This window comes from Lacerta agilis, chromosome 10 (assembly GCF_009819535.1).
Source record: "Lacerta agilis isolate rLacAgi1 chromosome 10, rLacAgi1.pri, whole genome shotgun sequence".
Taxonomy (NCBI): domain Eukaryota; kingdom Metazoa; phylum Chordata; class Lepidosauria; order Squamata; family Lacertidae; genus Lacerta; species Lacerta agilis.
In genome coordinates this window covers 52,470,017-52,484,202 of record NC_046321.1, presented here as the reverse complement: position 1 = coordinate 52,484,202, position 14,186 = coordinate 52,470,017, and the positions used below count along the sequence as shown (strand labels likewise).

Here is a 14,186-nt window from a genome sequence, read left to right as displayed (position 1 = left end):
ACTCTCCCCTATCATAACATCCATTGTATACATTCATTGTGGGAACAGGGTATTTGATTTTAATATACTAGCATTTGAGTGGAAATCAAATCTCTGTGTGCATAGGTGTACACACACATGCAAAGGCATAAAACAAGTACCGGTAAAAGCTCTCTGCATGGAATTATGTAGCATTGGGGGGGGGGGAGATGCTAAATCTCTCTCAAATGTGCTTTGTTTACTGCTTTTCCTGTGGTCAGAGCTTTTAAAGATCTCTAGATGAATCTGGCAGTCTAAATGACTTCTCTCATCCCTTTTCAGTGTTGTTGTTGCAGCCTCCTGAATGCAACATACATTGGCTTCACAGAGTCATCAGCAGACACTGTCATTTAGCTGTCAAATATGGAGAACAGAGAACAGGAACACTACATAACTGGAAATTTACAGGTCCCCGGAGGGTCTTTTGGGATTTGCTCTCAACATAGACCAAACATCCCTTGGACACACTGACTCCTATGGGCATCGATGAAAGCATAAGCCAAGAAGTATATTGCAGGATTGATGCCTTACAGGAAGCAATCTAAATACTGGTCCCTTGCCCAACATTTAGAGTTGTTATTGATCTCCCTAGGAGTTCTGCTCACAGGTATAGGTCAGCAGATGGTTCAGCTCATTGTAATGCTGACTTTTTGTTGCTGCTGTCTTGTTTCCTGCTGGATTTCCTACATTGCAACTGCTCTTGTCACAGGATATATGAATACTATGCAACTGTAATTCAAAGCAGCAACTGTCTATAGGGAGGGGGCTCTTGGTTTGCGGGCGGGTTTTGTTCTTGTTTTTATTATGTATTTTGTGTTTTTTATCTTGCGTTTTTACTTTGTGAACCACCCTGTTTAATAAAAAAATTTAAAAGTATACATTACTTCATTTCAACATTACTTATGACCTCTGTAAACTAATACAGTCATACCTCAGGATGCATTCGCTGCGGGTTAAGCTCGCTGTGGAATACGAACGTGCTGAACACGGAAGTACCAGAAGAAGAAGAAGAAGAAGAGTTTGGATTTGATATCCCGCTTTTCACTACCCGAAGGAGTCTCAAAGCGGCTAACATTCTCCTTTCCCTTCCTCCCCCACAACAAACACTCTGTGAGGTGAGTGGGGCTGAGAGACTTCAAAGAAGTGTGACTAGCCCAAGGTCACCCAGCAGCTGCATGTGGAGGAGCGGAGACACAAACCCGGTTCCCCAGATAACGAGTCTACCACTCTTAACCACTACACCACACCAGAATGGGTTACTTCCAGGTTTCAGTGCTCACGCATGCGCAGAAACACTAAACCGTGCTTTGCGCATGCGCAGAAGCGCCGAATTGTGTCGCGCAGGTTGTGAACGCTGCGGGTTGTGAATGCGCCTCCCGCACGGATCGCATTCGCGACCCGAGCATCCACTGGACATGAATGTGGCCTGAACCTACATATGTTTACGCAGAAGTAGGTCTCATTAAGTCCCCATGTTAGCATACATAATTTTACAACCTAATGAGAGGGAGAAGAGTAAGAAGAGGCAGCAGGTACCCCAAGTGTCATAGGCAAGATGGCCAGGTTGCTCACATACAATACCAATCTTGGCTCGACTGCGCTGGATGTCAATTTGTTTCTGGACCCAAATCAAAGTGCTGGTTTGAACCTATAAAGCCTTAAACGGCCCAGGACCCCAATACTTCAAGGACCGCCTCACTCCATATGAACTAATCCAGACACTACGGTCATAATCTGACAACATGAGAATGGGCCTTTTCTGCAGTGACTCCTCATTTGTGGAATGCCTTCCCTGGGGAGGTTCAACTGACAACTTCATTATACTCCTTTAGGTGCCAGGCAGAAGTTTTCCTCTTCAGCCAGGCCTTTGGCTGATTAACGTCCTATACCCTTTTAAATGTGAAAGGGGAATTATTGTTTTGATGTTCTCATTTTGTTTTGTTTTGTTTTGTTTTTTTGCTGTAAACTGCCCTAAGATCTACAGGTGAAGGGCGGTATAATTTTTAATAAATAAAATAATGATGATGATGATGATGATGATGATGATGAAAAGGAAAGGGAAAAGGAAAAGGACATGGGCTGATTGCTCAGCTAGCAAAACTGGAATATAAAAAATTAACTTGAGTAACCCATTTTAAAAACAGGTTTAGTAATGCAGAGCAGAAGGTACTGCGAGTGCAACTTCTTGCTAATGCTAGAAAGCCACACATACCCTAAACCGTATTCTTTGTTGCTTAGCATTGTATCCAAATGGAGCAAGCATTGTCTTGCTACTTCCCCTTGCCCCATTTCACATTTTTTACTAATAGGAGGGAAATTGACCACCAGAAGTGGGAGAACAGAACAATGCTTAGTGTTGCCATGAGACTCCTTTTTTCCCCTTCCTGACAAAGATTTTGTGTCTTTTACAGCGACATGGCAGGCAGTAGCACAAGAGGGCCACTAAATTGCGACTGTACTCCATTTTTTAACGTATCGAAAGTGAATGGCGGTGTCTATAAGTAGACAGGTATGAAGTTCAATTAAGTGATATGAGTAGACTGCGGTTCCAGGAAAGTCAGAATAATTCTGAGGCACACAACATTGTCAGTTCCCAATTCTTTTTTAGACACACTGACTGAACTCTAATGCCTTGAAGTGTTGGAGAACTAATGCCTGCCACTGAGGGAAAAAAACTTCTGTTATGTGCAAGTAATTTCCTGGGAGAGCCTAGTGAGGTTTCTTGAAAACCTTCCTGAATGGTTGACCGCTGCAATTCACAGCGGGAGTTAGAGGCAGGTCACCTAACGAATTCAACCACCTTCATGATCCAGGGTAAGAAAGTTCCTTGAAGGAAAGAAACCACTGAGGGTAAGCAAGGAAAAACCGATTATTTCAAAAAATGAAATAATGAACTGGGGGACAGGATGTTACATTTGAACGTAACCTCCAGAGTTTTAAAAAATAAATTTGCATCTCTTCCGTGGAACGGGGAAAGAGCAAACAAATATTAAAATCTGGTTGGAAGCTGCAACACAAAAGGCTTTCTTTGTTCTGTTGCTTACTTTTGAAAGTGCAGCAAGGGAGGTAGTAGACACACCAATTTATCAGTAATTGAGAACCTTGGAGGAATTACTTTAAATTTCTTGGCAAGTGTTGAATGTGACTATCTTAAGCCAGTTACCATTAGTAAGAAATGAACAGGTATGTTAGCCTGAGCACAGAGCAAACACTCCAGTATTTTTATCGAAGAGTGGGTTCAAACGCAGTGTTCCACACAAAAAGTTTGTCATGGAAATGACCAGACTCTGGACTTAAGTGGCCCCTGAGACCTGTGGTGTTCTTGAACCATTTACAAACAATGACCTCAGCACTAGTAAATTCAAGAGATATGTAAGTAGTAAGTGGACAATTAGTCACACTTGGCTTCCAAAGAGGAGTAAAAAAAAAAAAAAAAAGGAGAGGAAGGGATTGGTTAAAAAAAAAAGGAAGTTGAATAGGAAAGTCAAGATGGTGAAATCTCCCCTGAATGATTTGGGGGCGGGTATTCAAAAACACCCATGCTCTGGCGTGCTCTGGTCCATGGGGTCATGAAGAGTCGGACACAACTGAACAACAACAATAACAACATTCAAAAACACAATAATAGCAGCTTCACTGAAATGCAGACCAGGAAAGGTACCACCCAGGTCAAGAAGATACTGTACCAGCTATTAAGAAGCTAACAGAAGCAAGAAGACTTCCTTCAGAAAATGGAATACCTGCCCATATAAGGACAGCACAAAGAAACACAAACTTGGGCAAAAGGAATGCAAGCAGACAATAAGGGATGCAAAAAAATTTCTAAAAGCATTAAGAACAATAATTAAACATTATTTAAATACATTTGAAGCAGGAAACAGGGCATGGAGGCAGACAGACCTTGGAACGACAAGGGAGATGTGCTAAAGAGGGAAAAGGTGATTGCTGAATTAATCCTTTATTACAACTTCATTGCAGAAGGTGTAGGGTTGATCTTTGAACCTGATTAACTTTCTTAGGAAAGGCGTATGAGGAACTGAGGTAAATAGCGGTGATAGGAAATTAAGGTGTAGGCCTGCCTGACAAGCTAAAAACTAACATATTGCTGGGTCCAGATAGCATCCACTCTTACAAAACTCAGCTATGAAATTGCTAACCTTCTAACATAACTCCACCGATGTCTTGGGTAAACAGATACATTTTTACTTCATGACAGAAGCCCAATATTGTGAAGGTTATCCTTGTGTCCAGGGGGAGGGAATTCAATCACTAGGGTGCCACTACAGAGAAGGCCCCGCAAACAGGGATGACAAGAACGCACACACGTTCTGTCCTACTCTTAAGTCTTATATCTATCTGGTCTTGTTTTATTTCTTTTCCACTTTTCTAACTTTGAATCGATTTGAAGTTTTGTGCATCAACAAAGTACAATGTTGGGCAGATTGATTTATGTAAAAACTTATTTTACAGGCCAGTGTAAATTTACCTGAGGTATTACTCCAAATGCTTTTCTCCACTGCTGCACAGAGACGGTGTTCCAGGAGACATCATCAATCTGAATATCTCCTTCTGTAGTCAAGAGTCTTAAAAACGCAAAGAGCAGCGTACTTTTCCCTGAGCCAGTTCTTCCTAAAAGACCAACCTGCAATATTTATAAACATAAATTAATGAAGAAACCGCTCTCATAAATTAATCATTTGCGTGCTAGAAATTAACAGAAGAGCAGTTCAGAGAAGAATGTTTTGTGTTGAGATGGGCTTGAAACCATAAATATTGATATAACAGCAGGAATGTGCACAGCTAAAGACAGATTTTGTTGATATGGTAGAATCTGTCATTCTAACAGGAACATATATTTGCCCCCGTTTTGCTACTTTTCCCTTGGCATCAAAATTGGGCAAATGTCCGGTCATATGGACCACAGTTCATTCATAGTTCATAGTTCAGACCAGTGCTATTTTTCTAGAGAAAGAAGTGCCAGAACTCACCATGAACACCTCCCTTGTTCTCTTATAATGGCAATGGTGCCCACCTGAGAGGTGCCAGAACTGAGTTCTGGTGAGTTCCAGCTGGGGGGGGACCCCCACTTCCAACCAAAAATGGAAACTCATTTCTGCAAATATTGTATGTTATTCTTGCACCAAAGTGCCAGCCAGGAGCTTTATCTATCTAAACAATGTTTCTATATAAGTTATTGATTTCCAATAAAATCATTCGTAGTGTCATAGGAGAATATTCAGTTGGGGTGTCCCACTCAGCCTTCTGCTTAGACAAACAGGACTTTCCCTGTCTCTTCTTCCTCCTTCAGTCCCCAGTTTGCCCCCAAATCTGCCACAGATGGTTGAGGGACAGCAGCAGGGAGGGCAGGCAAGATAACCCCATTGCATCTGCAGGTGTGATGTTGTATCTCACTCACTCACAATGTTTTCAATTTAAATTTGATATTGTGTTACTAGCACAGTACCCTATATTTTTCTTTTCTTTTCCACGTACAAACCTATATTCATTGGCAAGGCTTCCCACCAGACAAGCAGCGAAAGAAAGAGACAGCGAAAGCAGGTAAATGTACAGAAATAGGAAATAAAAATTATTTTTCTGGATATTTCATCCATCCTCCATGCTTTTATGGCAAATTCTCATTAACTCTGTGCTCTATCTATGCCCAGCATTTCTGGAAATTGTGGCTTCCTTTTCCAAATACCGAGCAAATGGGCTTTCCTTCTGTTCCTGCACAACTCACTGCATATTAAAACAATGTGAATAATTATTGTGAAATGTTCCTACATAATTTACTGCATATTAAAATAACTTGAATATTTATTGTGAAATGCTTCAGGTTAGTAATCAAGTATTGCTTTTCTTTTAGGAATAGTGGTGGCACTTGCTTGACAGCGGATTAACTAAAATGAGTTTAATTGAAAATATTCTTACCCTTTGCCCTGGACTTATTGAAAAGGAAATATTTTCGAGTACGGCCAGTCCTCCGTCTATGTACTTGGCCGTGAGATTCTTCACTGTCATTTGCCCACCAGATGGCCAGACAGTCTTTTCCTTTGCATGCCTATTCTCAATTATGAGGGTGCGAGAAAGCTCTTCATTTTTCAAAGACGGTGCAGTTTTGGATTCTTCTGTTGGCATATCAATAAACTTAAATACTCGGCTCACTGACCGCATCTGAAAACCAGACCAAGAACCACTGAAGTCATTTTTTAAAACATCTTTTTTTTTCCCCAACGCGTAGCTTGGCACAGAAGCAGACAAACTTCACCCTACTGAGTTTGATGTCAACAAATCAATCTTTACTTTGTAGTGTATAAATTGTGAGGACAAAGTACTTGGTTCTCTGACACACACACACACACACACACACATATATGGTGTATATATATATATATGGTGTATATATATATATCCCCTATTAATTGTGTATTAATTGTATGTGATAGTGTTAAGATGAGCAGAGGTAGCCTGCTTCTGCCACAGTTAATTCTTTAGCAGGGCTATTCTTAAAAAGAGTTTCTGAAAGACAGTTATTAGTTTATCTTGACCTTTCAGCTCTTAGGACAACAATGGGACTTGTTCGCCATGGGAAAGCAAACTTCATGATAAAGAATCTTTGTGCGTTAATGGTGGGAAAGTACTGCAAGTCTTTGTGGTTAACTGGTTGTTTTTCTGCTTGTGTGGCTGTCATGCCGTCAGACTTTGGAAAACACTGTTCCTAAGTCCTGATTGGCACTTTTGATTCGTTTACTTTGGTCAGAAAGTTCAAAGAAAGGCCACCCAGTTATCCATAGATTGCTCATACTACTACTGAGTTGTTGCAAGCAAAAAGATAAAGAGAAAAACCTCATTCAAATAAATGAGCTGTGAATGGCTTGCTTCTGTCAGTTATCTCATTTACAGAATTATAAGGGAAATGATAATCCAGTTTGTATATGTACCTTGGGAGAAAAGCGATGACAAATCTAGACAGCATCTTAAAAAGCAGACACACCACCTTGCCGACAAAGGTCCATATAGTTAAAGCAATGGTTTTCCCAGTAGTGATGTATGGAAGTGAGAGCTGGACCATAAAGAAGGCTGATTGCCAAAGAATTGATGCTTTTGAATTATGGTGCTGGAGGAGACTCTTGAGAGTCCCATGGACTGCAAGAAGATCAAACTTATCCATTCCGAAGGAAATCAGCCCTGAGTGCTCACTGGAAGGACAGATCCTAAAACTGAGGCGCCAATACTTTGCCCACCTCATGAGAAGAGAAGACTCCCTGGAAAATACCCTGATGCTGGGAAACATTGAGAGCACAAGGAGAAGGGGACGAAAGAGGACGAGATGGTTAGACAGTGTCCTCGAAGCTACTAATAGGAGTTTGACCAAACTGCGGGAGGCAGTGGAAGACAGGAGTGCCTGGCATGCTCTGGTCCATGGGGTCACAAAGAGTTGGACACAACTAAATGACTAGAAGACAACAACAACAACAATATGTACCTTGGGGGACAGGAGTTTCTCATCTGTGTTGTATTTCTTGTGCTATACTCTGAAGTAGTGTTTAGTGCTCTGCATCTGCAACTCCTTGTGATGATGCAGAGGGGGAAAGCAATGTCCCAAAGCAAAAGTATGCACACCAAAACTGCTCTTAAAAACTGATGGAGAAAGGCCAATGATTTAGCAGAGTTCAGCTGAGACCAAGCAAGAGGAATGGGTAGCAACTCTGAATGAGTGGTGTTTTTTTTAAAATTGAGGGAATAATTATAACATTAAAAGTACAAATACAATATACACAACATATGTATATCTCTGTGGCATAGAAACATCTGCCTAGCTCCAAATCATTTGCAACAAGTTTTTCATCAACAGTTTTTCACTACAACGCTGTATTTCCAGTTCATCAGCATAACATTTTGTAATTGATGAGGAATCCAATATAGCCCACATTTTATGCAATTCTTTCTTTATTCTTGCTTGAAATTATGCAGCACTTTTAACAAATTCTTTGTAAGGACTAATCATCACACCTGAAAATATCATTTGAGCAATCAACTGCAGAGGCCCAGAGGATGTCCTATGGAAAAAAGTCATGCATAAGATTTTATAGGGCATTTAGATACTTCCTCATGAGCTCATGGAATTTGAAAGCAAAAATCCAAATGAGAATGTTCATGGGGAAAATAATTCCTTTTTTTCCTCCCCAGAAGCTATGTAGATCTGTGAATGGCCAACACCATTAAATGAGATAGACAGAAACAGTGGGATAATTTGACGACAAAGGCTGTAGCATATTATGCACTTCTAGGAGAATTTTCCTGAAATTAATATTTAGTGTTCCATATTAATATTCAGTACCCTTTAGCCAATGTGATAGTCCTCTTTCTGAACACCATTCGAGTCTGCAATTTGAGAAGTCTCCCTGCTGGCATGCAATCTAGGAGTGCCGGAAGCAAGTAGCAATTGCAATGCTAGGGGGGCAAATTTGAAAAAACACGAAAAGGAAGAAAATGCTAATGTAACAGATGCTTGGAGAGGGGTGGTGGGTAGGGAGGAGAGTAATGGTGGGGAAAAAATGTTGTCATCAGAATTATTGGGGCAAAGCTATGAAATAGAACATATCATTATGCAATACAGATCTGCAAAATACACAGCTGAAATGTTCTAAAGATTTCTGAAGGAGATAAGTGGAAACATAAAATAAATAAACAGCAAGAATGTCGGCTGAAGCCAAAATTATAAGGGCTGAACAATAGAAAGTGTGTACTAAACTGATAAAAAAGAAGGGTTAAGTAAATGTTTGCCATAAGAAAAAGAGAGAGAAAATAATGGAGAGCCATTGAAAGATCTTGACAGCCCAAGACTGGGCCTCTAGAAGAACTATACCCAATGATAAATGGATTATGGGTGAATTATTAGCAAATATTTACAAGTGCAAGCATATTTATAACGGTACACTCTACAGCCAAAGTAATACATTTTATGAGCATGTGAAAATGAAAATGAAATTTCATTTTCAATTAATTCTCATGGTTCTTACCAGACTGTCTACATCTATACTTGAGTTCACGGCCCACTGCAAGGTTCCCATAATATTCATGGCTAGTGTAAGAATAATGCCAACTGTTCCTTCCCCGTTGCCTGCAATTACAAAGACACATTTTAAAAACCTATATGTAGAGGGGGGGATTACATAAGTGATGCAATAATAGATCCATGCCCAAATTCCAAAAGGAATTTCCAAAATGCACAGAAATTAGTACTGTAAGGAGGAACAAGCTGAGTCAAAATGCACTATAGTACAGTATGAGGCACTGATAAGGGATGGATGAACCAGTCTAAATTTGGTTCACAACAACTGCACATGTGACCAGTAGATAGATAGTCTGTTCCAGATCTCAGGACATTTTTTTTTTTAAGTATGCACTTTTTTAAAAAAGAAAGACTTCTGGAAAGGGGCATGCATTACAAATTAGCTGCAAAACTCCTGGGAGGATATGACATGATGGCATGCTGTCCCTCCTTTGGAATTTATACGGAAAGCTTCCTTCACCCCCCTCCCTTAAATAAAGCCAGGGGGTATTATGCAGCATCACATCCAGACCTTCTGGGGGGGGGGGGTTACAGGCCTGTCTGCAGGGCATCTGGCTTTCCAGCAGTTCCAAGCTGTTGGAATTTAAAGTGGTACCTTGCTTGTCGAACTTACTCCATTCCTGGAGTCCGTTCAACTCCCGAAACGGTTTGAAAACTCTTTTTTTCTTTCTTTTTCACCTTTTTTTGTCCCCCCCCCCCATTATAAAAGGATGTGGCAAAAGGTAATAGGTACAGAAGGATGAAAAGATGACACAAACAAGCATTAAGTATTGTATCTAATTTTATTAAAATTTTGTATTAGTAGGAGCTGGTTTGGTAGATCAATGAATAAGATATACATGTACAGGTGATATGTATCTGCTACGTTGTTGATTTGAAATTTATGGGGGAACAAAGTTACGCTTTTGTTGTTTGTTAATTTGAATTTTCTTGTAAAATAAAATTGTGCAATAAAAATGGGGGGGGGATGAAAACCAAGGTGCGGCTTACAATTGGCTGCAGGAGCTTACTGCACTAAATCGGAAGCCGCATTGGATGTTCGGCTTCCAAAAAAAACATTTCCAGCTTTGCGGTGTTCGGGAGCCAAGCCGTTCGACTACCAAGGTACCACTGTATAAGGAAATGAAAGAAAAGGCAGCCCTTGAATGACCTTATGGAATTTAGATGGAGTTTGAATCCCGAAGTAAATCTCGTCCGACCTGCACATTAATTGGTGGATGACAGATTTGGCGAGTTCGCTTTGGAATGAAGACCATCCCAGTTTCCTTGAGCATCCCTAGCACAGATGCCGACCTGCTTAAGCTGCCTGTGGGAAATGCACTGGACCAAGGCTGTAGAAACTCAGACCCAGGAGCCTAAGGTTCAGTCTGGACTTCAGGGCTCTTTCCAAGCTTTGTCTCTTCCCAAGGCACACAACTCACTGGTTCTTCTCCACACCACTTTCTAATTCTTTTGCGAATGTGACCCTGAACTGCGATAACGCCTCCTGCTTGCATGGGTGGAGATGGAGAGGTGTAGAAAAATAATTTCGCACTGCTGGAATGTGGCCTGCTGTACAAAGGTGAAAATCGCATCCATTGGTCAAGCCCACTTCTGTCTCTTGACCCCGGCACATCAGATGTTAAAAGGCCTTTAGGACTTGCGGGCAATATTATGGAGATTGGAAGAAGTACTGGATGCAACCTAGTTAAGGTTTGAATATGCAGCGAAACTTATATATATATTTTTAAACCTCATTTTAGTATAGAAAGCAAAGCTACGTACCTGTCGTTAAAATAGAAACGAAGGTCACAATGGTGAAGAAGACAACAAAAATCATTTCTATCCTCATCTGGAACCAACGTAACGTAGACAGATAAAGGAACCAGTTTGCTGTGTGCAAGTTCAGGGCTTTATGAAATAACGTCTCAAAATAAGGTTGCCGTCCGAAAGCTCTGAGTGTCCAAAGCCCCTTTAAGCTTGTAACAAGATGTGTGAAAATTGGACTTCTTGCTATAAACAATGCAAATTGAAAACAATAAGAGCTTTAGTACTTTCCAGAAACAAACTGGATCTTTTCTATGAAAAAATCAACAACAACAAAGATAACAAATACGTTTTTCCACTAGGCATATTCTTGCCTTCTTTTATAGCACTACATCATGTCAAAGAACATTCAGAACAGCATTTCACAGATTGCGAATATCTACTCTCCATTCTTTGATATCAGTCTGTATATATCTGCAACTGCGACAAGTTGTGTGGTTGCATGTCGAACAAAAGAAAAATCTGCACATCTAATTTGCTTATTCTTCGAGGGTTCCTAGTATCTTGATGCCATCTGCCATCTTTCACCTAGCCCTGTGACCTTTAAAGGCTCGCTTGGATCAATGGGCTTAAATGTGATTTTGGCTGCCGTGAGTAAAAGTGAGTTTCTTGAAACCAAATTCAAGGAGCTCAACTGATCCATTTGAATCTCCAAGGTCATTTAAAGTTTGCTTCTATGAAAAAAAAATAGTAAGATAGTGTTAACCTCTCCAACAGTTTATTTACCATAAAATAAAGTGACCCCCTTTATGAAACAACAGGTGCCTTATTTGTCAACTGCTCAACACAATGCCAGGCTCTTCTTTTTCCTGCAGGCCTCCTTCTCAGGACAACCTCTTATACACAGGATATGCCCCCCTGGCTTGAAGAAAAACCTCTGCCCTTCAGAATCTGCCTCTCTAGGCACATCTGTCCTACTAGGGCAAGAATGGGGTACCTATGGTTCTCTAGAAGTTGTTAGACTTAAAAGATTATGAAATGGTAGCTCAGAAACATCTGCAGAGCAACAGCTTCCCATCTCGATACTACACACTGTTTTTTGAGATGCATAGGACGTCTCAAAGGCACTGGACTTAGGTCACAATAGTAAAGAGCAGCTAAAACCCTACCAGTAACAATGCACAAATTATGAATGCACAAATTATGAATAAATCCAAAAGCTACTAAATGGACAAATTTAAGGAATTTTGGATTTGCTAAAATGGTAAGGCTGTTGAATCTTCCTAACCAGCTTGCCTCCCTAATAAAAAGCAAGTTGTCTCTCGATAAATATCCACTCCATATGCCAAATCTCGTAACACTATGTTGTGCTGCAGTTATGCTCATAACATTTCCCCCTCTGCAAAGCAGAGCACACTTTATTGTCTGCTCCTGAGCTTTCGCTGAATGTCTTTATAGGGGTGCATTCTGTTCTCAGACTTTGGAATCTTGCATTGGGAAATTAGAGGGAGCTGGAGGAAAAGTGAAATGGTAAATCTCTATTCAGTTTATTTTTTGTAGGAATCTACCAATTTTTGCCAGCCATACCTTCAGATTCCAGTTGTTTCAGCTGCTGAGAAGTGTGCAGGAAGTATGCTCTTAACATAACAAAGGCTCCTATCACAGGCACAGATGCCAGGAAGATGTAGGGTTGTATGACTGATACTACTGCTATAGCACCAATCACAATGAGCATTAACTGCAGGATGAAAGAAAAATGCTATTGACACAGTAAACGTCCCCCCTACTTTACAAATTCCAAATTGGTGATTTAATTTCCCCAGAGGAGGTATTAGCATATATATTTCAAACATCCCAGCAGTGTCTTCCCAACAAAGGTTTGCATCTGAGAACAAAAAGAAACTGATAGTATTTGGAGCTAAAGGTCTTGGAAATTAATAAGTGGTTTCATGATTTTGCTAAATCAAGTACTCATTTAACAGTGGTCTGGAAGACATCACATTGTTTTTCAAATGCACACCTGTACAATTATCAAAATAAGATGCAGATAATTTCATACAATTTTCATGGAACACTGTCAATTCATGGATATAAATATGAAAATTCTTCTATGGCGATGCAAAATGCGCATCTCTTTTTGCAGAGTATAATCATGAACAAGGCTCTAGATTGTTTGTCCTTTATGAATCATGGATTTTGCTTTCTGGTGGAACTATTTATTCTGCGTCACCCCATGGATATTTGTCTTTAGCAGGAACACATAGCATCAGAACATTACTCAGGGTAATCACAGACAATCATCTGAGGCCCTTCTTTGTGTGCCTCCTCCATGAGAGGTCCAGAGAGCGGCAACACGAGAACAGGCCTTTTCTGAGATAGCTCCCCACTTGTAGAATACTCTCATTAGGGAGACTTGCCTGGCGCTGCCATTACATATCTTCAGGCAAAAACACTCCTCTTCTCCTAGGCCTTTGTCGAATTAAACAATTGTTTGTTACTATGGTATGTATTTCTGTGTTTTTATATTGTAAATCGTCCTGTGACCCTCAGATGAAGGGCAGTATAGAAAATTAATCATTGTTAATAATAATAATAGTAATAATTGAAAAGAGGGGAAAAACTGCCTCGAGGCTCATCAACAAGGACTTGATATCTTATTACAACTTGGTCAGAAAAGGCAGGAAAGATTATAATAAAGCTAAAGCTAACATGGAATCATAGGACTGTAGAATTGGAAGGGACCCCAAGGGTCATTGTCCAACCCCCTGAATTGGCAGGAATCCCAGCGAAAGCATCCATCACACATGGCTATCAAACCTGTACTTAAAAGCCTCCAAGTAAGGAGTTGATACTTACTGTGGATCCATCACAGTGAGTAATTCAATGATTACTTGAAAGTTTCAAGTTTTATCACCAACAGCCTGCACTGCTCACCTGACCTCGATCCAGTTCAGCCGCTGCAGCACCGCAGGATAGAGAGAAGAAGGAATGTCGTGACAGTGTGGTGTAGTGCAAACATGACGGCAGGAATGCCAGAATGGCTCTGCCATTGTGTTTGCGCCATGCCAACCTCACCACTACCACCGGACCCCTCTGCCCTGGTAAGCTGCAGTGACTTAGCCAGCCAGAGGTCAGATTCAGACCCAACACACCATCCGCTACTATATATCACCAAGTTGGTTTACTAGGAGATCTTAACATGGTCACCAACTTTGGGTGACTGAAAGCTCTTCCATTATGAAATGGATTAGCCTTGACCATGCGTTTGCATCTCCTGAAATGCCACAATTTGGAGGCCAAAAGCTTGATAAGCCATGGAAATAGAACTTGCAATTTATGCCTTGGA

The 14,186-nt window shown here is 40.6% G+C and overlaps 1 protein-coding gene across 1 annotated transcript in view; it reads right to left on the bottom strand.

The window, feature by feature from the left end:
* The window catches only part of CFTR (CF transmembrane conductance regulator), an 86,874-nt gene that overhangs the window by 12,989 nt on the left and 59,699 nt on the right, over positions 1-14,186 (bottom strand). Inside the window, exons 19-23 of the mRNA XM_033162377.1 lie at positions 12,428-12,578; positions 10,859-11,086; positions 9,042-9,142; positions 5,950-6,192; positions 4,505-4,660 (exon numbers count right to left, since the gene is read on the bottom strand). Of these exons, the coding sequence (XP_033018268.1) occupies positions 4,505-4,660; positions 5,950-6,192; positions 9,042-9,142; positions 10,859-11,086; positions 12,428-12,578 (879 nt within the window). The remainder of the gene's footprint in view (positions 1-4,504; positions 4,661-5,949; positions 6,193-9,041; positions 9,143-10,858; positions 11,087-12,427; positions 12,579-14,186) is intronic.